Source organism: Heloderma suspectum, chromosome 5 (genome assembly GCF_057233095.1).
Source record: "Heloderma suspectum isolate Gila_16-S chromosome 5, 16-S_ref, whole genome shotgun sequence".
NCBI classification, from domain to species: domain Eukaryota; kingdom Metazoa; phylum Chordata; class Lepidosauria; order Squamata; family Helodermatidae; genus Heloderma; species Heloderma suspectum.
This window is the reverse complement of record NC_139462.1, coordinates 91,495,764-91,512,159: the sequence shown is the minus strand read 5'-3', so window position 1 is coordinate 91,512,159 and position 16,396 is coordinate 91,495,764. Positions and strand designations below refer to the sequence as shown.

At 41.0% G+C, this 16,396-nt stretch overlaps 1 protein-coding gene across 2 annotated transcripts in view; it reads left to right on the top strand.

Moving 5' to 3' along the window:
• Window positions 1-11,828, top strand: part of MICU3 (mitochondrial calcium uptake 3) — an 80,515-nt gene extending 68,687 nt beyond the window's left edge. For both annotated transcript variants that reach the window (XM_084856687.1, XM_084856686.1), the window contains 3 exons: window positions 1,123-1,280; window positions 7,404-7,478; window positions 9,838-11,828. In XM_084856687.1, the coding sequence (XP_084712813.1) occupies window positions 1,123-1,280; window positions 7,404-7,472 (227 nt within the window). In that variant the 3' untranslated portion in view covers window positions 7,473-7,478; window positions 9,838-11,828. The remainder of the gene's footprint in view (window positions 1-1,122; window positions 1,281-7,403; window positions 7,479-9,837) is intronic.
• The last annotated feature ends 4,568 nt before the right edge of the window (window positions 11,829-16,396 follow it).

Below are 16,396 nucleotides of genomic sequence, written 5' to 3'. Positions count from 1 at the left end.
AGACAAATTCCTGCAAGAGAAGGCTATCAATGGGTACTGGTCCTGATGGCTATATGCTACCTCCAGTATCAGAGACAGTAAGGCTATGTACACCAGTTGCTGCAGAACATGGGTGGGAGGGTGCTATTGTGCTCATGTCCTGCTTGTGAGTTTCCTGTTGACGGTTGTCCACTGTATGAACAGAATGCTGGACTAGATGGATAGCCGGAATGAGGAGGCTGCGGGGCAGCGCGGCCTAAATAGTGGCCAGCTTGACCCGCCCCTTGGTGACGCCTTGTCCCGTCCTCCCCCCGCCACCCGCAACGGGTGAGGGCACTTCTCTCTGTGTTCCAGAGAAGTGATCAGTTGCAGCAAACCAAAAGGCATTAGGAAAAATCACAGCATGTGCGTGAAAAGAGAGCTGAATCTAAGTCTGGTGAAGAAGTGAGGATTCTCTCTGCTCCTGACATCCCAAATCTCTTCCTTTTCTCTGATTAGTTCCTTCTTCCATCCCCCGCTCCTCTTCTTTCATAACTAAAAATCAGTTCTGTATTGGTAGGTGGCAGGTCGTGGAGGAAGGTTCATTCCACCCCCTTTTCTTTACTGTCTAAAGACAACTTCCCTTTGTCTTGGCAACTGATGTAATCCTAGGGAGTACACTCCGGGCCCAGAGTTTGAGAGGTATCAAACCTGATATCTTCATCATAATGGTCTATTGTTCCATGGCTTGGCAACCATTTATTTGCCCTTTCCCTCATTTTGGAATCCAGAGGTCCAGGCTAAGAGAAATCTCTGTTCTCCCTTCCAACAGAAAACTGACAGGCTGTTTATAAACCACAGTTCTGAACCAAAGATGTATTTTATTTCATTCCACTCCATTCCATTCCATTCCATTGATTTGTAGGCCCTGTCCACTGGAACCCAAAAAGTAACCTGAGCTACACTGCATATTCATCCTTTGTAGTGATAGTTGTTTCTTTTCAAGAGATCAGCCATACACATTATAATAAGAGCTCACTTAGAAGACAGTGTGCTTGAATAATATATATGATGGGGGCTGAATTTTTCGTATGATGATCAAGTAATGTCATTTCCAAGTTATGTGATTATTTTGTGCAGTGTGCTAAAGCTTTGTTTCTTTAGATGAATTCAAACGTGCCGTGTATGTAGCTACGGGCTTGAAGCTTTCACCACATTTAGTGAACACAGTCTTCAAGATCTTTGATGTAGACAAAGATGATCAGCTGAGCTACAAAGAATTTATTGGTATTATGAAAGACAGATTGCATCGAGGATTCAGGGTGAGAATTTAGGTGATATCTTAATCATAAAATCACTGTGCTTCAATTGTGCCAGACATGTAAGCAGCCTATAAACTACTTCAGTATTGCTGTTTCCATAACCATTCAAAATTAATTAATTAATATATTTCTATCTCACTTTTCAAACCCAAAGGATTCCAAGAATTGTGTCACATAGAAATGTTTTGCGGTATTTTTTGTTGTTTAAATATTATTGTCTATAACAATAAACAGTAACATTAGTCTGTGAAATGACACTCATTCTTAATCTATAGTTGTTCTCAAAGTTAAACTATGTCCACTATGCTTTAGTTGCATCAACCCTTACTTTATAGGACTGGTTTTTTTTTCCTCCTATAGCCATGTCTACAGACACAATCTGATCCAACTTTCTGTTGATAAAGTAGGCCCTCAGTTCATTATCTAGCAGGTTTAATCTTATCATTACAATTTATTGACTGGAAAATTGCTATCCAAAAGCTTTTGTATGTCATTTCCTATCAAGTAGTTTAGGTTTGATTGGTAGTCTTGACTGCCCTCTAGCGACAAGAAATTGGCTAAATAGTAGTTGGAAATTTTGTCACAAAGTATTTTTAAGTAATTCTACAGATACTATTGTATAATTTTGTATTTAATTTACAGTTTGAAATTATGCTCAGTCTACTAAGATTTATTAAAAATTCAATAACCCCAGTGACATTTATTTTAAGGCCTGAAATAGATAAATATATTTTAAGTTAATAATTATAAGTTGGACTGTTTACACACATACATGCATTGCATTGGCCATAAACACAGTCAGGGCCAGAAATATTGGAGCAAGGATAACTGTTTTGGCAGTTGGCCTCCGTACACCACCACATTGAAGTTGAAGGAAACACACCCAGGTGGGAGCGAAGTCAGGACTTTCAGCTGTAATTCAAGGGTTTTGACAAAAGTGGGGCACTAACCATTCAGGAAGTACAGCCAGTGGCATACACACACACCCATCGTTGGTGGCTCATAAGTAGGCTGACCATATTTCCTTGAGACAAAAACGGGATATTGGGATGACAAAAACAGGATGGGGTTATGTAATATTCCGTATTCATGAAAAGCCACAATATAACAAAACAACTGCAGCTCCCTTTGTGGTCTCTCAGGCTATAAGAGACCTAAAAAACAACCTAAACTCACTGCAAAAGAACATGGAAAGGGGCGCAAATGAATAACACTAATTTATTGCATATACACACAAAAAAACACTCATAAATATACATATATAAAATACTTATAAAATATAACATGAGCAGTAAACAAATCTGTATGGCATACCACACTGAACACTCTAATGCAGGACTGCAGTGGCCAGACTGCAAAAAATCATAAACATGCACCAAAAATCATAAACAGCAAAAAAATCATACCCATACACCAGCGCTCTGGATAGGGGCGAATGCTCCTTCCTTGTTCTCGACCTCTCAGCGGCTTTTGATACCGTTGACCATGGTATCCTCCTGGACCGCCTGGAGGGGTTGGGCATTGGAGACACTGTATTATGGTGGTTCCGGTCCTTCTTCTCCGGCAGGTACCAGAGGGTAGCACTGGGAGAGGAGGTTTCGGACCCGTGGCTGCTCACTTGTCGGGTGCCACAGGGTTCCATCCTCTCCCCGATGCTATTTAACATCTATGTGAAGCTGCTGGGGGCTATCGTCAGGAGGTTTGGGGTGCGGTGTCATCAGTATGCGGATGACACGCAGCTCTACCTCTCGTTCAAATCTTCACCAAGGTTGGCCGTAGAATCCCTGTCCAAATGTCTGGAGACGGTGAGTGGCTGGATGGGGAGGAACAAGCTGAAGCTGAACCCTGACAAGACCAAGGTACTTTTGGTGGGAGACAAGAGGAGTTTGGGAGATGCTGACCTGGTATTGAATGGGGTATGGTTACCCTTGAAAGACCAGGTCCGCAGCTTGGGGGTCATCTTAGACTCACAGCTGTCCATGGAGGCTCAGGTGTCAGCTGTGAGCCGGACAGCACTGTACCAACTCCATCTGATACGGCGGCTGCGCCCCTTCCTTCCCGACCATCTGCTCCCATCGGTAGTACATGCCCTGGTCTCCTCTCGTTTAGACTACTGTAATGCGCTCTACGTGGGGTTACCCTTGAAGATGGTTCGGAAGCTGCAGCTGGTACAGAACGCAGCAGCTCGCCTGATTAAAGGCAGCCGCCGGTGAGATCACATCACTCCAGTGCTGAAGGAGCTGCACTGGCTACCAGTTGTTTTCCGGGCCAAATTCAAGGTGTTGGTTTTGACCTTTAAACCCCTAAACGGTTCCGGCCCAGCCTATCTCAAGGCGCGCCTCCAGCATCATCAGATAGGCCGCTCAACAAGATCAGCCTCGGATGGCCTTCTCTCTGTCCCATCAGCCAGGACAGCTAGGCTGGTGAGGACGAGGGAGAGGGCCTTCTTTGTGGTGGCCCTTACTCTGTGGAACTCCCTCCCTAGGGAACTCCGCCATGCCCCCTCTTTAATGAGCTTCCACCATCCATTAAAAACATGGTTGTTCAGGCAGGCATTTGGGGTGGGCTAGGGTAATTTTAGAAATGTGATGTTTTTAATGTTGAATTTTATTGTACAAACTGTTTTTATTGTTGTACATTGCCCAGAGTGGCTGGGTGACCGGCCAGATGGGCGATTAATAAAGAAAGAAAGAAAGAAAGAAAGAAAGAAAGAAAGAAAGAAAGAAAGAAAGAAAGAACACCCCTACTGCTATCACAAGCCAGTATATGCTAATGTCCCACCGGAGAGTTCTGCTGTAATAAAAAAAATAGCTAACCGCCTGTTGAACCGAAATAAGAGTCTAAAAGTCCGAATCAAACTGAATGTAGGGCAGAAAGAATCTCTGTGGGTGGAATGATGGTAGAAATACCAGTAAGACTCACCCTCCTGGCTCCCACACACTGAATGGGGCTTAGCAACCGCCTCGTGAATTCCCCGCCACTGCAGACAAGCCAGGGGGCGGCGTCTGATCGTTGCTAGCTCAAGGAGCCTGGCCCTGACTGGATAAAGTAAATGGAACTTCCTCTTTCGTCACACTAGTAGATTTACTGCACACATTGATAAGCATAGAGCCTTATGATAAACGTGTTCAGTTTTTTACAAAAAATTAAAAACAGGACAAAATTGACATTTATATTAAAACAACAAGACGGTCGGGAAATATGAAAAAAAAAAACAGTACTGTCCCATTTAAAATGGTACGTATGGTCAGCCTACTCATAAGTAATGGAACGAATGGGTGACAAGCAGCTGCATGGCCAGGTGTGGCCTGTTTCCTGGGTACGCCATGACCAATCAAGCAGATAAAAGGCCTGGAGGTGGCTCTGAGTGTTACATTTGCATTTGGTAGCTGTTCACTGGAACCGCCAACATGAGGTCCAAAGAGGTGTCCATGCGAGTGAGGAGGGCCATCATTAGGCTGAGGAAACAAAATAAACCCATCAGAGAGATGGCAAAAACAGAGGGAGTGGCCAATACAACAGTTTAGAACATCCTGAAAAAGGAGGAAATAACTGGCAAGCTCAGCAACAGCAAAAGGCCTGGCAGACCACGGAAGACAGCTAAAGTGGATGACTGCAGAATTCTGCTCATGGTGAAGAGGAACCCTTTCACAACATCTAGCCAGGTCAAGAACGTTCTTGAGGAGGGAGGCATGTCATTGTCAACATCTACAGTCAAGAGACAGCTTTATGAATGTAAATACAGAGGCTTCACAACAAGGTGAAAACCACTGGTAATGTTCAAGAACAGACAGGCCAGATTAGCCTTTGCCAGCAAACACCTAAAAAAGCCTGCCCAGTTCTGGAATAAGATTCTTTGGACTGATGAAACCAAGATTAACTTGTACCAGAATGATGGGAAGAGAAAAGTATGGAGAAGGAAAGGAACAGCTCATGATCCAAAGCATACCACATCATCTGTCAAACGTGGTGGAGGCAGTGTTATGGCATGAGCATGTATGGCTGCCAATGGAAATGGGTCACTGGTGTTTATTGATGACCTGACTGCTGAGAAAAGCAGCAGGATGAATTCTGAAGTGTATAGGGCTATACTTTCTGCTCAGATTCAGCCGAATGCTGCCAAACTGATAGGAAGCAACTTCATATTGCAGATGGATAATGACCCAAAACACAGCAAAAGCTACCCAAGAGTTTCCCAAGGCATAGAAGTGGGATGTTCTTCAATGTACAAGTCAGTCCCCTGTTCTCAACCCAACAGAGCATGCTCTTCACTTATTGAAGACAAGACTGAAGGCAGAAAGACCCACAAACAAGCAGCAGCTGCAGTGAAGGCCTGGCAAAGCATCCCGAGGGAGGAAACTCAGCATCTGGTCATGTCCATGGGTTCCAGACTTCAGGCAGTCATTGACTGCAAAGGATTTTGGTCCAGGTATTAAAGACAATCCTTAAGTTTGAAATGACATTGGTTTGTTCCATTACTTATGAGCCACCAACAATGGGTGTGCGTGTATGCCACTGGCTGTACTTCCTGAATGGTTAGTGCCCCACTTTTGTCAAAACCTTTGAATTACAGCTGAAAGTCCTGACTTCGCTCCCACCTGGGTGTGTTTCCTTTCAACTTCAATGTGGTGGTGTACAGAGGCCAACTGCCAAAACAGTTATCCTTGCTCCAGTATTTCTGGCCCTGACTGTAGATTGGGCTATTGAAGTTTTCAAATCTAACAGTTGAAATCCTTAATGGGGTTTTTGGTTGTTCAACTTGAACAATTAAGGGAGCACTCCTATGGCCACTAGACACTGTCTAGAGGGCCATAGGATATGCTGTATTCCGGGAACTGACCTTGGAGCCCGTGCTCCGAGTTTCTTTCCCAGAAATCCAACCTGCCCCGTCATCCGTGCTGCCGCAGAGACAGCACGGAGAAGCCTCATCCTCCGCCCTTGGAACACAAGCACAGAGCCACTGAAAAGGGGCGTTCCGGGGGGAGGGTGTTCTGGGGCGGGGAAAGTGGAGCTGCGCGTACGACATATCCTATGTGTCGCACAGCAGCTTCCTCTCCCGGTCGGCCCCCCCGCCGCTAAGCCAAAAACGGTTGTCTGGAGAAAAAGAGCAAGGCAGGAGAGGCGCAGAGGGAACGATCTCCCCATGCCTTTCCTGCCTTGCTTTGGATAGGCAGTCGCCTCCAAGGTCGGAGGCAGCAGCCTATCTAGTTAGTATTGTGCCCTAAGCATCCTAATTCCTCCCCTCACCCCCGGCCTCCCATTTTGAGTTTGGCCTAACTTGGATGAGGCCTCGCCTAAACTAAAAAATCAGGGCAAACCATTCAAGCAGGAGAACTCAAAAGTTCAATTCCCACCCACCCTCTTTTGCCCCATCCCTGATTTATTAGGTCTTTAAAGAAGGAAGAAGGAATCTTTGCATGTGGCACTTGCTTTAATATTTTGAATTGTAAGCCAACTGCATTTATAATGGCCTTTGCTTTCTAATGTGGTGACAAAATTTATTTCATTGCTTGTATTCCTAATATTATTTTAAATGCCATTATGCTGTGGAGTTGTTAATTGCCCTGGTAGCTAGTGGAGGATTTGAATTTGTTTTAGTCAGCCTGCTTGTAGCATTGCTCTAAAGAAACATATATAGTTTGTTCCATAATTCTGAATATACTTTCTCCCTTGCAACTGTATTACTTGCTTTTAAAATTGTTTTGAAGGCTAGATTTTAAAGTATCTTATTGGTATGTTTAGCTGCCACCTTGTGGATAGTCATTGTATTGCCAAGAAATTTAGTAGAGATGTTTCTTATAAATATTAAGTTGCATGAAAGTCAACAATGGGAACTATTTTATAATATTTAAGATGGAGATCCCATATCTTTGTTTATAAACCATACAGCTTCCCTGTACTGTAGACAAGATAATCATTCTGGAAATAGTGGTACCATACATAGTTGCATCACAAGTGCATGAGTATTGGATCCTACAGTTTTTTTGTTGCTGGAGCTGTCTACCCTATGACTAACAAATAGCATTCTTTTGTATTTTCATGCCACTCCTCTCCTAATGCTCACCTTTGGCTGCCTTCACATATTGCCTGCATATGCACACTTCTTTGTCTTCTGCTTCTCAGGGTTACAAAAGCATACAGAAATACACCACTTTCAAATCCTGTGTGAAGAAGGAACTCAATAGCAGATAAACTATGGTATGTTTTTTTTTTGCACAGTGTTTCTATGATTGCTGTTAAAAAGCACTCACTGGCTTTTCAATTGAAGATCAAAAAACCTGATTAGAATGTGAACTCTATACTCTTCAGTTGTATTCATTTAGAATCGAGACTTCAATCTATAATTCATTTTCCTCAAGAAACTTTCACATAAACTTGTTGACTTCTAGGGAAATATAAGTGGGATAGTCCAAGTACTTTGCAGGGAGTACTTGTCTTTTGTTTCTCAGGGCTACAAAAGCATACAGAAACACACCACTTTCAAATCGAAGATGCTCATGTTACCTTTCCATATTGGTCCATATGAATTTATGTTCAAGAAAATGTTTTCCATTCAAAACAAACTCTGTGTCTCTAGATCATTTAGTTTCTTCTGTAATTAAGCCTCTACTTCATATAAGTATGTGTCAGAGATTTGATACGGAAAATGAATAAACAACCATTAGATATTTTTATAATTAATCTCACCACCACCACCAGACACATACGTACTAAGTTAGGAAAACATGCTATTTTTCTATCAGTTCTACTTATGCATGAAGCAGACCAGGGATTTTTAAAGCAATAATTGGAACTGCATAGTGGTATGTGATCGTAATTTGTGTATAGTGTGCACTGCTACAGCACATCTGTGCATTTTCCTTGTGCATGCACACATGCTTTATGAAATTCTTTGACCTTTGCAAGCTTACATAGTAGCAGAACATAGTCAGAAATAGGAATTTTGACAGCACTAATGCAGAAGAGTGTTCACACAAGAGGCATAATGAACTGCGACAACAGGTATTTGGAATGAGGGATATAAAAAAATGAAGAAAGGGGGAGGATGGAAACAGACACACAAAATCAGTACAGCAGTGCTGGACACCTCAGCTCATACAAGTTCTAACTGCACAGACTACATCAGATACAGAATGGTTAGGAAGTCAACTCTTAAAAGAAATAGTAATCCTAACACACATTCCATAAATCACAAGGAGAAGGAAGTCAGAATACCATACGCTTGTGGAGATTATTGCTGACGGCTTATTTAACTTGTCTCTTCCTGCTTCTGACAGGCCACAAGCAACTGGACTGGACAATCAGACAATTGGGTCAGGCAGCTAAAAGTTTTTCTTCTTGAAGGCGAGGGAGTCCTCTTGTCTTGAGAGGCACGAACTAGACTCCTGTGATAGTAGAACCTCTCTGGGAGCTTTCAGTGTATCTACCAAGATTGCCTGAGTGAGCTGTTCTGTTGATTGGAGGACTGTGGGGGGAGGAAAAGAGCATGCACGTGAGAGCACAGCACAACATAGCTAGGCTTAGGATCTTAAGGAGTACATTTTTGCACACTTCTTTGCTGAAAGAAAAATAAAAATACCTGATAATGCTAATGCAGTTACTGTCAATATGGTGGAGATAATCCCTGAAAAGAGGAGAGTAGATTCTAGTTAGTAGAAATGAACCCTGCTGGTGTTAAGAGACATTTTCCTCCAAAAAAATCTCATAGGAACTGGACACTGGCAGATACATATAGAAAACGGCAGTCGGTTTGCATAAATATCCATAAGCATGAGCCACTATAATTAAGCTTCAGATACTCCTTTGTGGTAATTGTCTTGCTTGCAATAGCTCACCCTACGCTAGTATTCCAATGAAAATATGGATTTAAATGTAATGTAATTTTCATGTAATTTTTTCGTGTAATGGAAAAAGTATACTTTGTGTTGGCTAAGCAAAGTGCAACCAGGAATTAAGTTGAGGATAATGATGTTTCGGTGTTATCCACACACACATACACAAAAGCTTAATAGCAGTTTCAGTACTCTTTTATCTTTCAACCTACTTACTGGGGAAAAATGTTTACTTACCTTAGGCAAGTAGTTGCAAGTCAGCATTATTTGATGACTAAGAGCTTTTGCTCATTAAGCAGCATTTTATCTGATCCAAACTAACAGTTCTGTGAGACTCAAGAATTTTATTTTCTGTTTTGATTTTTATGTTAATAGTAAATGTTTTATTAAAAATATGAAAATGAAGACACTTTTAAATATATATACATATATATACACACACACACACATATAAATTTTTGGCTCGACTGAAAAAAGATGACATTCTTTACCAATTTGACAGTTTACCTATATATTGTATTGGACAGGAAACCCCTTCACTTCTTCCAGGGAGAGGAGGATGCAGCCACACTGAGGTTGTTTTGTTTTGTTTTAATCTTATGTGGTGATGGTCATAGCCAAAATTTACCAAGCTTTTGTAAACTGTTGAGAATTTCTTATTTTACTTTATATTTTATACAGCTTTTCTTTAATACAACTTTAATTATATATGAACTCATTAACAGGGAAAGCCCAAATATGGATTGAAGAACTACTATGTTTGTGTGAAGACTGTAACAAGCAAACACTTCAGAGAGCTTTGGAAGCGATTTCGGAGTAGAGATATGTTGAGATGAATGACAAGACACTTCTACCTTTTATCACCATTAATGCTTGCACTTTTTCATCTTTTTTTCCTTTGCAAACTGAATGCAAAAAATCAAGAAATGGATAATTAACCCAAACATCTTCCATCTGTAGCAATACCTTATCATCTTGGACTATGATCCCTAAAGTGCTCTGCTGGTATAAGCTTTATTCACTTCATTAGAATAACTTCCAGTGGAGTGAGAACAATCTATTAATATTTCTTTATTCATCTTCTTCATGGAATTCATGTGAATCCTTGCAAATATTTTCTTTAACTATTAGAAATGATTTTCTAATCAGTCATTTGCAGAGCAGTCCTATGCATGTTTACTTAGAAATAGTCAAAATGTGTTCAGTGGCTCTTACACCCAGGTAATTGTGCATAGAATTGCCTCCTTAATGTAGGTTATATTTAAAGAAAGCTTTTGCTCCCTTCCAAAGCAACAGTATTATAATTTAATATTTTATATGGCTTTCTTTGTGAGTTGCTTTGGGTCCATGCCAGTGGAGAAAAGTAGGATACAAGTCATTAAAATAAAGAAATAAAAACATGCATGGGGCAGCCATTACTGCATATGTGAAGCCCTTTCAAAAATATGAAAATCCTGCTCATCAACTTCTTTGTGTGGAAGGGGTAAACCAACCCCACAAACAGCTGAATAGTGAAATTGTAACCTTTTTGAAAGAGCTACACATACAGAGCCCCAGATATTGGATCGGTAAGGGAAAGCTGCACATGCAGCACCATTTGTGCATGCCTTTTCCTATCCAGCTGAGGTTAAAACACGTAGTGCCCTAAGCTATTTAAATATAATAGTCACATTAATTTATAAATTCTATAAAATGTGAATTTATTTTAGGAATGTATTTTTTAAAAGCCTGTTGTATTTATTTTATTTTCACATGTCATTCCATTTTCTTGGTATATTTGTTATGCTGGTAAATGCACCTTTAATAACAGCTATGAAGGAAAAAGTGTTTCCATCTGATGTTATAATATGAACATGTGTACAAATAGAAAATGTGAAATGAGGTTCATTTTGATGCAGAGGGAACCAGTTGAGTTGGAACCAGACTTGGTCATAATTGGAGTAGATCCAGTGAAATCCATGGGACTTCAGTAACTTGTCCCATCAATTAGGTTGGGTCTATTCTAATTCTGGATCCAACCCAATGATTTTGTTGCTAAAAGCTATAAAGCTGCACTTGAATCACTATCAAATATTATAACTAAAGGAACTCTTATAGGACACATTAATGTGAAAATTAACAGAGTTTAAACATGGAAACATGGTATGGATAGACTAAGATTGTTAAAAGAAGACAACCTACAGACCATTTAAACTGAACTATTTTGATTTAATCCTGATGTTCCTCATTACAAACTATTAAGACTAAATAAAATTAAGTATTTTGGTTTAACTGGTCTGAGGATAGTAGCATTATTGTTTATGTGTGTGCTCAGTATGTTAATCAAAGTGCGCCAACTTTAAATTATATAATTATTGATAGTATTGCAAAAGGAAATGTGAATGTTTCCAAGCCTATTTACTCATTCCATGCTGTATGCATATATAATAGCTTGGATCCTAACAACTGTAAAGAGAGTGCTGTTCACAGAACGGGGCCTTCCTGTCTTTTCCCTGCTGCAGCCCCCTGTGCTTCCCAAAAACAACTCCTGGGGATCAGGGACCCTCCAAAACCACAGGGGCCTACAGCTGAGGAAGGCAAATCATCAGAAAACAGGAATCTCTCCTTGCACGAGCAAAAGTTCTTTCTGCTTGCACTAAGTTACTGTTGGATCCAAGGCTAAGTGTTTGCTTTTGTACTTTATTTAGATAGATAATAAATCTGCTGAAAATACTTTAGCCATGTAGTGCATGACATCGTATACAGATGCATTGTCTATTTGGGTAACTAGCATACAACACTAAACACTTTTAAAATTTCAGTTTTTATACTTGCAAAAGGAATGCAACGCCTGCAGTAGTATTTAGCCATTGGCAGTCACAAAATGTTATGAAGATAAATGTTTGTGCTTTGAATTCATCATGCTAAGTCACTTAAGAGATCACTAGTGAGAAATAAGTGTAGAAATATTGTAAAAACTGCAAGCAATAAGCTACACCTTTCGTGGCTGCTTTTTAACGTAAATGTTGTATAGTAGATGGAATGTTTAATTGATGTGGTAGCTCCTGAATGGCTAAATAGAGCACAATTTCCTTTTCATATATGCTCTAAAGGCCAGTTCACACACTCCCCTGGCAGAATTTCTCCACATGTTGGAAGAGTGAGTACCACCCCCTTCATCTATATAACATTTGATCCAACCACTCAGTTAGTAGGCCTGCATACAAGGCTTGAATCACATTCCCCCTCCCATGTTGCCCATTTTTGAGGAATTGTATGAATGTATGTACAGGCCTATTAAGGTAGTGTCCAGATCATAAATTATCATACACATATAGTGGGGGAGTGGGCGTGAACCTATTGTATCATGAATACATAGTCCTTGACAAGGTAAATGTGGGACCCAATGTTATTTTTTAAATCTTGCATGGGTATACTTTTGACTTAATTAAAAGCAATGAACATTAGCTAAAATTTCAGTAAAATGGAAACAGCATGCATGGAATGAGGTTTTGCATTGGCTTTGATTCAAAGATTGCAATGTGTGAATAGAAAATACTTCCTCCTCATGCCACTGAATTCCCCTCTTTCAACCCTGTATCTTCTGAAACCTGGTGCCTGAGAGTTGGGAGGATCTCCAGAGCAGCTTTTAGGTAGGCATAGAAGGCTGCAGAAAAGGAAAAATTTGGCAGTCCCATATGACCAAAAGTGCCTTCTGCTTGCAGAGCAGGATCTCTTGAATCCTGTTGATTGAAATCAGTGAGATTCTGGGGTACATACATGTGTGCAGAATGACACCCATAATTTCCAACAGCATTGCACAATTTTTACAAAATTCATAAATTAAACTGAAAACAGAAAAATGAAGTCAACATTGACAGCTATAATCAGAAATTTGCAGGAACAAGAACATGGAAGTAGAATATTGTGGTGTAGAGAAAGTGGATAGAGAGACATTTTTCTCCCTCCCTCAATACTAGAACCCAGGGTTATCCCATGAAGCTGATTGGTGGGAGTTTCTGGACAGGTAAAAGGAAGTACTTCTTCACACAGCACATAGTTACGGAATTCGCTACCACAAGATGTAGTGATGGCCGCCAATTTGGATGGCTTTAAAAGGGGGTTAGACAAATTCCTGGAAGAAAAGACTATCAATGGTCCCTAGTCCTGATGGCTATAAGCTATACCCAGTTTCAGAGGCAATATGCCTACGTAACATCAGTTGCTGGAGAACATGGGTGGGAGGGTGCTGTTGCACTCATGTCCTGCTTGTGGGTTTCCCATGGGCAGCTGGCTAGCTACCGTGTGAACAAAATGCTGTACTAGATGGATTCTTGGTCTGATCCAGCATACTCTTCTTATGTTCTTATTTAAGGTATACCAGAGACTAGGGGAGTTTCTACATTAAGCAAAAAACACGCTTTCCGGAGCTTCCTGCTTTCAGTTTCGTTGTGGGATTAGGAAGGGCTTCTTTACACGTGGTTTGAACTGAGGGATTGCCTTCCTTCCTCCCTGGCATGTGTGCAAAGGAGGCAGGAGAGTTGTTTCCGTAGCTTAACGTCTGCTGTACTGTTTTCTTGCAGCCACCAGGAAACCTCTGACTTACTTCTGAGTAGACATAAAATGTAAGATGGTGCTGTAAGTCCGCAACCCTTGGCACACTTATGTGGGAGTAAGCCCCACTGAACTTAATGGGTTGCTCTGAAACAACAGAGGATGTTGCTTCTGAGCTTGGTGGGGTGGGGGATCAGATGTGTCTCCCTTCATTGCAGGGAGACATTTTATCCTCTTCTTCCTCCAATTGAGAAATGTAAAGGCAGGAGATGCAGTTGGCAGGTGATTCTTGCCCTCACTCCTGTCAAATCTCATCCTGACCGCACCCTCAACAACTGAAAACAAACTCCCACAGCAGGCAGACACAGCGGTTTCTTCCGCTATTGGAGAATTTCACAGGGAGGTCATGGCGATCCTGTTCCGCAGGATGGAAAAAATACCACATTTTTTGCATTTGTGGAAAACACGAAATAGGCTGGAGAAAATGGCGGGAGACACCCTGGAGGGTAACGGCGTCATCTAAAGAGCTTGCAAACTTCAGAGAGAGAGCCATCTCAATAGCAGGATAAAAGCTCCGTGTGATGAACCCCTAGATGAATGTGCGTTTATCACATCCATTGTCCCCTTGAATTGCAGAATCCATCTCATATAGACACTGATACGGTCTACATGTTTTAGGAATAAGCCCACAGTTTATAAAATCTGGTTATGTTCCCCCCAATATACTATTTTACATGACTGCTAGTGAGATTAAACAACAAAGTACAATATTAATTCATCAATTGTTTCCATTAGAATCCTCTCTATTCTTTTCTTTTAAAACATGTAACAAACTGCCACAATGAGTTATTTTCTTTGTAGTCTAATCTCAATAAATGTTCTAAACAAATATTGTGCCAAGGCAACTACTTATTTTGTTATCTTCCATAATACTTGCCTTGTAACAGGCCTGGCCAAATGTTGTATCTTCTGTGGCTTCCTTTATCAGACTCCTCCTGCACTTGCTCATTTTGAAAAGTGCAAACTGTAGAAGAAGGAACATCCTCTAGGTGCCTACTAACAGCAGCAGGAATGACTAGTAAAAGCAACAGCACTGAAGTACCCATCTCTGTAATCAATGGACCAACCCTGAATGCCATTTCATGCATGCAACTATATAATCAATGCACATTGTGGCCTATGCTAGAACGTCTCTACACCAGCCTAAAATTCCACATTTAAAAAGGGCTTTCTGCTTCTGTTTTAAATGTAGGATCATGACGGACTCCCTTTACACGTGCTTCCTCCCCCTTCTTTTCCCCTTCCTTTCCCCCCTTATCTTAGTCTTCCATATGTTTCATTATACAGCTGTAGTCTAGCTCCTCTTATTGCAGGTTTTCCTCTTTTCACAAGGGAACTCAAGTGGAACTCAAGTGCTGTAATTGGATAGCTCATTATCGCCAATCTTTTAAAAAATGGAATAAAGGCCATTTAGTGCGGGAGACACCCTGGAGGCTGACGACGTCATCTAAAGGACTGCAAACTTCCAATCTCAATACCAAGATAAACGTTCCATGTGAAGAAGCCCATACACATATTTAAATCTCATTCTCAACAGATACTTACATGTTTTAAGGTAGCTTTTTTTTAAAAAAAACAACCTGCAGACTCACATCAATAATGGATTACATAATTTCTTTAACAAATATTATATGTGTGTGTTTGTGTTCTCCAATAAATGACATATGAAGTAAAAAGACACTTTGAAGACAGATTGGTGAGAGAAAGCAACAAAGCAGTATGTAAATACAATCAATTGTAGTTGTATCCACTGTGCATTTGAATATATGGTGTTTTTAGATAAAGAGGCCTTTGGAATGGCTTTTCTCATGGTTGAAATATGTATGCCTAGCCTAATTTTTGTTTTTTTAACTTTCTGAAGTTGGTTCCAAAATCTTTGCGGTCGCATAAAATCTAATAGTGATCCTAATGTGACAGTCATCCCCTAAAAGCTAACCTAAGTTACTTTTTAAAAATGTCACTTTTGTGTCCCCATCTGCGCCAGCACATCACTGCACAAGAACTCTGACTTTACTGTATTCCTCCAGCTGCTTAATCTGTAGTCAAACTCTAGTAATAAAGCAGTTCCTGCATATGCCTCTACTAAGGATGATTCATTACTAGTTGAACTATCAGCATTTTAGAGTTAGTAACAAGAGTTACATATTGTTCTATCTATAGGGTAAAAGTAAATACATAGGAAGAGATCTATAAACATTCATCCAGTAAAAGATGAAAGTAGATATCACCCTCCTATTTTTAATTAACATTTTGAGCATGTTTTTAAATAATATAACATCCTTTCCTCCTCCCCTCCCCTCTGATTCTCCAGTGCTTTCAACATATAGTCGCAATCCTACTGGGATCGGCAGCCACCTCTGAACTCGGAGGCGACTGCCTATCCAATGCAGGGCAGGGGAAGCACGGAGGGGATCATCCCCTCCGTGCTTCAGCCACCCTACATTTGAGGCTAGACAGCTGATTTTGGCTGTCTAGCCATGGAAAGGAAGAGCAGGGGAAGCAGCTGCTGGACAACACATAGGATGTGTCATACCGGCATTTCTGTCTTCCCCGCCCCAGAACAACCCCAGGAATGCCCCGTTTTCACCACTCCACACTCCTCTTCCAAGTGCAAGGCTGTTCCGTGCTGCCTGCGAGGCAGCGCAGGAGAGGAGAAGGTTGGTTCTCTGGGAACCAACCTCGAAGCCCGCA